Source organism: Lynx rufus, unplaced genomic scaffold (genome assembly GCF_022079265.1).
Source record: "Lynx rufus isolate CCGP_SWC_20201006 ecotype Redwood Valley unplaced genomic scaffold, mLynRuf1.p SCAF_50, whole genome shotgun sequence".
Taxonomy (NCBI): domain Eukaryota; kingdom Metazoa; phylum Chordata; class Mammalia; order Carnivora; family Felidae; genus Lynx; species Lynx rufus.
Genome location: NW_025814868.1, coordinates 609,246 through 617,836, shown reverse-complemented (window position 1 = coordinate 617,836; position 8,591 = coordinate 609,246). Strand labels below are relative to the sequence as shown.

At 67.2% G+C, this 8,591-nt stretch overlaps 2 protein-coding genes across 5 annotated transcripts; one reads left to right on the top strand and one right to left on the bottom strand.

Annotated features, from left to right (window-relative positions):
- The first annotated feature begins 343 nt into the window (after positions 1–343).
- Positions 344–1,940, top strand: POLR2L (RNA polymerase II, I and III subunit L). The gene is made up of 2 exons (XM_047100596.1): positions 344–491; positions 1,659–1,940. The coding sequence occupies exons 1-2, from the start codon at positions 397–399 to the stop codon at positions 1,765–1,767; spliced, it is 204 nt and encodes a 67-aa protein (XP_046956552.1). The 5' UTR covers positions 344–396; the 3' UTR covers positions 1,768–1,940.
- Positions 1,941–3,160: 1,220 nt separating this feature from the next.
- Positions 3,161–7,940, bottom strand: CD151 (CD151 molecule (Raph blood group)). Of its 4 annotated transcripts, none has more exons than XM_047100621.1 (9): positions 7,870–7,940; positions 6,830–7,044; positions 5,872–5,953; positions 5,571–5,762; positions 5,156–5,230; positions 4,585–4,689; positions 4,318–4,476; positions 4,115–4,201; positions 3,161–4,035 (listed from the first exon to the last, which is right to left on the bottom strand). In XM_047100621.1, exons 3-9 carry the CDS (start codon positions 5,950–5,952, stop codon positions 3,976–3,978), a joined length of 759 nt encoding a protein of 252 aa, XP_046956577.1. In that variant the 5' UTR covers position 5,953; positions 6,830–7,044; positions 7,870–7,940; the 3' UTR covers positions 3,161–3,975. The 4 variants fall into 4 exon arrangements, with proteins under 4 accessions (XP_046956577.1, XP_046956575.1, XP_046956576.1 ...); XM_047100619.1 differs by having other exon boundaries at positions 6,830–7,049; positions 7,870–7,932; XM_047100620.1 differs by lacking the exon at positions 7,870–7,940 and adding an exon at positions 7,253–7,411.
- Positions 7,941–8,591: the final 651 nt, after the last annotated feature.

The following is an 8,591-nucleotide window of genomic DNA, read 5'->3' as shown; positions in this document are numbered from 1 at the left end:
TGGCCTCATGCCCCGCGCGCGGACTCCGTACCTGCGCGCGGTCCGCCCGCCGCGCAGCTGTCAGTCATGCGGACACGAGGAAGGCGAACGGCCGCCGTCGGGGCCTTTCGGGCCCTCTAGGGACGCCGTAGGTCGGGATGTACCAAAGAGAAGGCCGGGGGGGGTCCGCCTGCTCCTGCCGCGGCCGCGCGGGCCCCGGAACCCCCGGTCCACGCGAATGGAACTCGGCACGGGGGGAAGCGGACGCCGACGGCACCGGGGCCGGCGGGGCGGGCTGGGGGGCGGCTGGGGGCGGGGCTGGGCTCCCCCCCGGCGATGGACGCGCCCTAAGCGGGGCTGGCTCCGCGGCGGAAGCGCGGCGAGATCAGACCGAGCGAGCGCTGAGCTGCCGCCGCCATGATCATACCCGTGCGCTGCTTCACCTGCGGAAAGATCGTCGGCAACAAGTGGGAGGCCTACCTGGGGCTGCTGCAGGCCGAGTACACCGAGGGGTGAGGCGCCGGGCCGGGTGGGGGCGTGGGGAACGGGGGTCGAGGGGTCCCGGCCTGCGGGACTGAAGGGCGGGGGGTGGGGCTCTGGGGTCGAGGGGGTCCCGATCTGTGACGCGTGCGGACAAGGGGCGGAGGACGAGGTCAGGGGTCCCGGTCTGCGGCTGGGCTGCTGCTAGGCGCGGGGGCGAGGGAACTGCGGGACGGGGTCCCGGGTCCTGGCGGGGTGGGAGCGGGCATTTGTATCAACATAGGTGACTCTTCGGGAGCTTTCATTCCCTAGGCTCTCTCCCAACCCTGCTCCACTGATGTGTTCTCACTGGAGCCTTGCCACCGCCCCCACCCCCACCCCCTCCTTGCAGTTTGGGGAGAGGAGGGGAGTTGGGTATCAAGCCGCCGGTATCTTGGGGACTTCTAAGTATCCCCTGGCAAGTCATGGCACCTAAGTCGTCAGCTTCCTCCCTGTCCTCCTGCTCTCTCTCCTCTCTCTGCCATTAGACCCACCCCCGTGTCTTGGCAAAACCATTTGCCCCTTGGGGATATAGAACAAGCTTCCTGGCCACATAGCCATGTGTGTCACGCTGTGCTGGGCGGCGGGGGCTCTTTTCTGGCTTTGCTCCTTAACACTGCAGTTACCACCACAATATTGTCTGAATCCCTGTTGCCACTACAGTCTGACTCTTGGCTCCTGTGTGGACAGTCCCCTGTCCTGACCACATTCAAACCCCCTGGGGCCTGGGGTTCGAATGTTTGGGACGAATGCGGAGGCCCGGGATGGGCTGAGTGCTCATGCCGGGTACTAATGAGTCTGTTCCAATGTCCAGAGTGTGAGTGAGTGGCTGGTAGCCTGCACAGGACCCCCTTGCAAGCATACCACCGTCAGGGACCTCCCAACCTGGCCTGCTCTGTCCCAACCTGCCACCTCCGGAGCAGTGTTCAGGGTGGCTGGGGCTCAGTCCCTGGCAAAACTGACAACTCTAACTGGCTTGACAAATGAGACAGAGACGGGGGGTGGGGCGGTGCTCCTGGAGTCTCCCTCCCTGACTTGTGGAGCCGAGCTGGAACCATCCCACGGCAGCCGAGTGTGGCTTGCCCGAGCCTGGGCAGGGCCCGCCATCTGCCCGGAAGTGCCTGGATGAACGGAGCACGGCCTGCTGTCCTTGCCCACAGGGACGCTCTGGATGCACTTGGCCTGAAGCGCTACTGCTGCCGTCGCATGCTGCTGGCCCACGTGGACCTGATCGAGAAGCTGCTCAATTATGCGCCTCTGGAGAAGTGAGGGCCCTGGAGCCCACCCGCCCGCTGTGCTCACCAGGGGCCGGCAGAGTCTTGCCCAGAGTTCCTCCCTGTGAGGCGTGGATAGCCTGGAGCATGCCCGTGCATTGCCTGCGGGTGTGTGTCTTCCAGTCTGGAAGGAACCGTCCAGTAAAGGTCTTTGCAGAACAACAAGAATGTCCTAACGGTTGGCCTGGTTTTTGTGGGACTCCCTTGTCTCATGCCTGAAGCTGCTTAGGGATGGACATGGCCCTCACTGCCCAGGGGGAGGAAGAGCCATTCAAATGACAGCCATTCAGCCTGGGGGTGGGGGTTCCTGGAGTGTGGGCTCTCACAGCCCAACAGAGTCTCAGACGGCCAACAGCACTTGGGTTAGGGGGCCAGGGGACGCTGGCATCCCCACCCCCATGTTCTGGGTGCTCCTTAGACCTAGCACAGAAATTCCCCAAAACCCCTCCCAGGATCTCAACAACCAGATTTCCTGGGCCCTGAATAGAGTGCCTGCTGTGTCTCAGTTGCCCATCCAGAAGGTCTTACTGCCAGAAGCTTCTAGGCACCAGCCAAGCCCAGCAGGCTCCTTCCCTTGGCCATGTTCCTGCTGGGGGAGGGCCCAGCCTCCACTGCCACCCTTGAGACCCTCACAGCAGCTTGAGGGTGGGCCTAGGAGGCTCTGCTGGGTGTCAGAGCCGGTCAAGCTCCCAGGGCCCTGGGCACTAGCATTTAATCCTGTGGCCCCACCGAACAGCTGTCTTCCGGGGACTTCCGTCCTGTTCCAGCTCAGGCTGAGGCTTCGAGCCCGCAGCCATCACCCTGGACGGGAGTCGGCAAACCCTGGTGCCCTCCGGCAGGCAGAAGGCAGGAGCCTGTGGTTAAGAGAAACAGAGGCAACTTTCTCTGGCACCTTCTTCAGGGCCAGCCCCACTGCCCAGATGTCTGACATGGGGTCCTCTGAGAACCAGTAAACACACCTGTGGCAGGAAGGTAGGGTCTGCCCAGGGGAGACGGCCTAAGCCTTGGCTTCTGTTGCCAGTTCACGTCCTGCCAAAGCTCAGGGCTCCTTCCTCATTCCTGAGCCCACACCCCCTTTCCTAATCCCTACGTGAGCCAGAAGGGGGTTTAGAAACCAGCGTTCGAGGCCTCTGTCGCCTCTATGAGGCTCTGGCCACACCACCGTTCTTCCGTCCCAGAACCGGCAAGGCTCTGCAAGCAGCCTGTGCTCAGCTGTCTGCCATTGGCCTCTCGGCCCTGGAGTCCCATCAGTCCTTGGCTCCCACGTGGCTGCCTGGGACCACCGGGATGCGCCCTCCTGGCCCCTTGTGGGACTGGGTTCTGTCCCCCTTGTTGGGGAGAAGGCCCTGAGGACCAGAACCAGGTCTGTCGCTCACGGAGTAAGCCCACTCAGTCCACAAACTTTTATTGAGTGCCTGTCACATGGCAGCAGCAGTTCTAGGCATTTGTGATACAGCAGTGAGTGAACCCACAACCCCCTGCTTCTGCCAAGGGGAGGTGATCGTGAACAAGTGAGCTTGTGGCCTTTCAGTGGGGGGAGTGGTGGGGAATCCAAGCAGGGGCTCGGGCAGCAGAGGCCTGACTGGGAGGGCAGATACAGGACCTGCAGGACAGGACCGGGCTCGCTTGGCTTTCCTGAGCAGGGCTGGGGGGTGGGAGGGGTGGCGGTAGGCAACCCAGCGGCAGGTGCATCTGGGACTCTTTGCCTGCGGCTGCCCCCACCCGGCGGTGCCCTGACCACCATGCAGAGGTGTGTCCAGGGGTCTAGGAGCACCCTGGGGGGGCCAGCCCCTTTCTGCCCAGTTCACCCCAAACCAGCCCCTCTGGCGGAGCACAGGCATGGGGGGTGGCCCCCCCCACCCCCCCCCAGGGCCCCAGCCCCACAGGAGGAGCAGAGAGGGACTTGACTGTCAGAACCCAGTGTGCCCACACCAGGCAGAGTATTCCTCCCTCCCCGCAGCCGGAGGGCCCCGCCTCAGCCCTCTGGTCTGGAGAGAAAGGCACTCGAAGCTCCCTCTGAGGGAGGGGGTCCCCAGAGGTCACGGTGGCGGCACGGGGGTGCACACGTGAGAACGCCACCTCCCTGGCAGAGCGGGGAGAGGGTACGGAGCAGCGTCCTGGGACTCTGGCCCTGGGGCCATCAGTAGCGTCAGCTCAGTAGTCAGGCGGCGAAGCTGCGGCACTCGCGGGGCGCCCGGCAGGGTCAGTAGTGCTCCAGCTTCAGGCTCTTGCACAGGCAGCACGTGAAGATCATGCCGAAGAGCTGCGGCACGGAGCCGGGGTGAGCAGGGCCCGGCCACCAGCCGCCCGCGTCCCCTGCACCCGTGGGGGCCCCCCCGAACCTGCACACAGGCGATGCCAACGCCCACTGCCCCGATGATCCTCAGGTGCTCCTGGATGAAGGTCTCCAGCTTGGTGATGCAGCCGCCCTGGCGGGGGAGGGGTAAGGTGCCAAAGGTGGGCGAGTCCGGCCCCTCGGGTGGGCCCCCGGCACCCGGGGCTGCCGCGGCTCCCCAGCCCTTCACCAGGGAGCCCAGGCACCTACCTCCACCTTGTAGATGTTGGAGGCGTGGTCCCGCCGCCCGCAGCCGGTCACCACAGTCTTGCAGCAGCTGTCGGGAACCACGCGGCCACCCGCCTGGCCGGAGCGGATCCACTCGCTGTCCCTCCAGTCGTGGGAGTTGTTGCTGCCACAGCAGCGGAACTGCAGCGGCAACGCGGCCTGGGCTGAGCCCCTGGGGCAGGGACTCCCTCAGGGGCCCGGGGGGGGCCCGCAGGGGTGTGCACACCCACCCCCGTGGTGCCCACATACCTCCTGCTGCAGCTTGTCCACCGCACTGGTCACACCCTCGTGTCCTGGCTGGTGGTACCGCCTGGTCATGGTGTCCTTCAGGTGTTCCTTGAGCTCTGTGTTCAGCTGGGGGTGAGGGGACAGCTTCAGCAGAACAATCCAAGACCCTCCAAGCTGGGGCACGTGGAGGCAGGGACAGACCGGGGGGAGGTGGGGGGAGGGTCTCCAAGCAGAGCTAGGGCCAGATGCTGGCTGGGGAGGGGCTGGGCTGGGCTGGGCTGGACAAGTGTCCCAGGTGGCCGTGGACAGGGTTGAGGACAGGGAGGGAGCTCCAGGTCCCATGGACACTTTCCTCCCTGCATGAGCCCCAAGTGGGCCTGTTGGGCGCTACAGGCAAGTTGTCCATCCGCACTGTGAGCCCCTCCCCCCCCAGGGGCCTCTGGAACATGGGGGAGGGGGGAGCGTGTGTCCTTCCAAGCATGTGTGCCTGTCTCACACGTGCCCATCTGTGACCTTGCACGGGCACGTTTCCGCGTGTGTGTCTGTGTCCCCGCGTGTGTGCGTCCCCGTGTGGCCTGTCTAGGCCCCTCACCTGCTGGTAGTAGATGTAGGCCAGGATGCCAGCGATGACCTCCAGCAGAAAGATGAGGAGGAGAAGGATGAAGTACTGGGGGGCGGGGGGAAGGGGGTGGGGACGGTTAGCTGGGGCTGGGCGCAGACACCCCTGTCCCGTGAGGACTCCTGGCGCCCAGGCACGACAGAGCAGAGCCCCCAACCTCAGATCCCAAGTGGCCACAGAGGGCTCATGGCAGTGGGTGGGTGCTGGCACTCCCTGACAGTTCCCCTCGGCTGGCCGAGCTGGGATGCAGGGATGCCCCCCACCCCTGGCACAGGTGAGCACCGCAGAGGCTGTCCTGCGGCGTCACATTTGACCCCCACCATTCCCTTTCTCACCGGGGCCCCAGAGCCCCCCCCCCCCGCCCCCAGCAGCCCGGTGCCCTGCTAACCAGGCGCAGCAGGTTCCGCCGTTCCTTGAAGGTAGCGCAGCAGCCCAGAACGCCGGTCACCATGACAACAACGCCAGCCACCACCAGGATGTAGGCTGTGGCCAGGTAGGTGCCCGAGGCCAGCAAGCTGATGTAGTCACTCTTGAGGGCCAGCGTCCAGATGCCCACCGCCATGACGGCCAGACCAGCCAGCTGTGGGCAGCGCACACTGGTCGGCACGCCCGCCCCCAGGCCAGGGTTCCCCTTAAGGACCAGGAATGGGAGCGGCGGAGGCCAGCGGGAGGGGGTGCCCACTCCTCACCCAGAAGCAGCAGTTGAAGACGAAGAGCAGGTACTTGAGGCAGACGGTGCCACACGTGGTCTTCTCGTTGAACTCCCCCATCCTGGGGCCGAGAGGCCAGGGGAGGTCAGTAGGAGGGGACACAGGCACCCAGGCCAGCCCCTGGCTGAAGCCAAGCCCACCACTGGCCCCGAGTGAAGGTCCTGGCAACGCATCCGTGAGAACCTGGACGCTTCCTGGAGGGGCAGTTCGGGAGCCCCCTTCCCACCCCCCACCCCCCACCCCCCACCGCAGCCAGGGCGGATGTCTAGTGCCCGCAGCCAAGCTGAAGGCCGAAGGGCCTGGCTCCCCTGACCAGAGCCCAGGGCACCAGGGGGCCATGAAGGATTCCAACCGTCACCGGCTGACTCACCCCTGCTGGCAGCCAGGGTCAGAAGCCCCAGCAGGTACCTCAGGGTGAGCTCACGCAGGCCCCACCCGCCTCCCCACACACACACAGCATTCCCGGGGCTCCACATCACAGGCCGGCAGGCTGGCAGGCACCTACCGGCTGCTGGGGGGAGGAGGAGGCCACTCACAGATGGACGGACCTGCCCCTTACCAGCCCCACGGCCTCAGGGAAGCCCCTCAGGTGTCTGTTAAAAGCCAGGCCTGCCTTCCTCCCCACCAGGGTGAGAACAGGCGGTTCTGGGCATGCGGAGCCCGCAGAAACCCATCCCCCAGACCTGGGGGTACTTCCTCTGCTGGTCCTCTCTGCTGGAAAGGGGGCGGTCCCACCAGCCCCAGCAAGATGTGAAGCTACAGGAGCTCCCGAGTGGCACCCCAGGGCCCCCTTCCCTGCTCTCCTGTGGGGTGTCCGCACTGGGGTGGGGGGAGAGGGCCCCGGGGCGCAGGTGGCAGCTGAGTGCCCCAGGCTACGTTTCCAGACTACACAGCACCACTCAGAGCCGAACTTTCACCTGCCCCACCCCGCGCTCACCTGGTTGGCTAGTGAGGACGGATCCTCTCTGAGACAGGTGGACGGAAGTTCCCTAGGAGGCTCCACTGGGAGGGCAGGGGCAGGTCACCGGTCTGGCCCACGCTGGATCAGCAAGGGCCCGGCACCCGTCCTTGCAGCCGCCCCTGGCAGTGGCTCTGACCAGCTGGGTTTCCAGAGCGGGCAGGGAGGGGAGAGGCCAGGCCCGGTATTTTGGTCTGTGCTTGGGCGGGGCAGGGCGGAAAACATTTCTGCACAGTAGGATCCCGGGGAGGGACCACCCGCCTTCTCCAAGCACCCCGCCCCGGGGCCTTCCTGCCAGACCCGCCACCGTCCCTGAGCCCACCAAGCAGCGGTCCCTTCGGCCTCGGAAGGGAAAAGCAAAACAAAACCAGACGCAGACCCCTCGGTTGGAGCTGGGCTTACGGGAGCCTCACGTGCCCGCAGGCTGCCCCTGGGCCCGTGGTGAGGTCCCAGCCTTCCGAGGAGGCTGATTCTCCCGACACAGGTCCGGCCCCCACGCGCGGGCGGCGGGCGGAGGAGGGGCCCCTCTTTCCGGGAGTGCCTGGCGGATGTGAGCCCCCTGGGAAGGCGCCGGCCAGAAATAGTCCCCGCGGCCCGGGACCGAGCCGCCCCGCCCTGGCCCCTGCAACTCAGCCGGGCCCGCCGCGGCCCGCGGCCCACGCCCCAAGCAGGGCAGTCCCGCACTCGGCGCCAGCCAGGCCCGAGGAGGAGTCCCCGCCCGCGCGAGCCCGCGGCGCGCCCACCCGCACCCCGGCGGAGGGACGGGCACCGGTGTCCAGAGACAATGACTAGGATGCTCGGGTGGGGTCGTAGGGGCCGCCAGGCCTGTGCGAAGGCCCAGGAGGCGCCCGGCCCCGGGCGCCCACTCCGTCCCGCTCCGGAAAGGGCCGGGAGGGGACTGCTGCCGGCCGGCGGGACCAGGCCTCCCGGCGCCCGCAGCCGGGCCTCCGGGGCCGGGCCGCGCAGGGTCCCGGGACACTCGGCCCCTCCCGGCCCGCCCAGCCAGGCGGCGCACTCACCGGCCACGCGTCGGAGTCCGGGCGCGGGGAGGGGTGGGGGCGGCGGCTCGGAGCGCGGAGACTGCGCGGCGGGTCGCGGGCCCGGGAGTGAGACGCGCCCCGCCCCCGGCCTGCAGGCCCCGCCCCCGGCGGCAGACACAGGGCAGGTCTCGGCAGTGCTCCGCGAGGGCGGGCGGCGGGGACGCCCGCCGGTGCGGGCGCTGGGGTCCGCCCGCGACTGCGGAGGCGGGCGTGCTGCACCCGGGGGCGTCCGCAGCCCAGCCCGGGCTCACGCCCTCGGGAGGCCGAGGAGCTGGGCTGGGGGCGGTGGAGGCGGCGGCCAGGCCAGCAGGCCCTCCTCCAGGCCCAGGCCCAGGCCCGTTCTCCCCACAACGCAGGGACGCCCGGAGGCTTGCAGGGCCGGCGGAACAGATGCTGGCTTGGTGGGGTAGGGTCTGGGGGTGCGGTCAGATACAGGAGTGCGGTTGCTCTAGGTGCAGTATGGAGGACAGCCTGGAGTGGAGGCCTGGGGTCCCTGCCAGGGACAGTCCAGTCTGGAAGGCATTGGTCCTGGGAGGGGTCGAAAGGGGTGGGGTAGACAGGGCCGAGCCTCTGACCTGCTGGGTTGGGAAACCCGCAGTGGGAGTAAGGAAGGGGAGGGGACTCCCAACCCACCAGGCTCATTCCCAGACCCAGGCAGGGTGGGTCAGATTCTGCAGTCATTAGGAAGCTCTCCATGGATA

Excerpts from the sequence above, each read along its gene's own strand:
- POLR2L (XM_047100596.1), top strand. The coding sequence starts at position 397 with ATGATCATACCCGTGCGCTGCTTCACCTGCGGAAAGATCGTCGGCAAC. Across the intron at positions 492-1,658 it reads CAGGCCGAGTACACCGAGGG|GGACGCTCTGGATGCACTTG; the intron begins GTGAGGCGCCGG and ends CCTTGCCCACAG.
- CD151 (XM_047100621.1), bottom strand. The coding sequence starts at position 5,952 with ATGGGGGAGTTCAACGAGAAGACCACGTGTGGCACCGTCTGCCTCAAG. Across the intron at positions 5,763-5,871 it reads TCTTCAACTGCTGCTTCTGG|CTGGCTGGTCTGGCCGTCAT; the intron begins GTGAGGAGTGGG and ends CGCTGCCCACAG. Across the intron at positions 4,036-4,114 it reads TTGGCATCGCCTGTGTGCAG|CTCTTCGGCATGATCTTCAC; the intron begins GTTCGGGGGGGC and ends TCCGTGCCGCAG.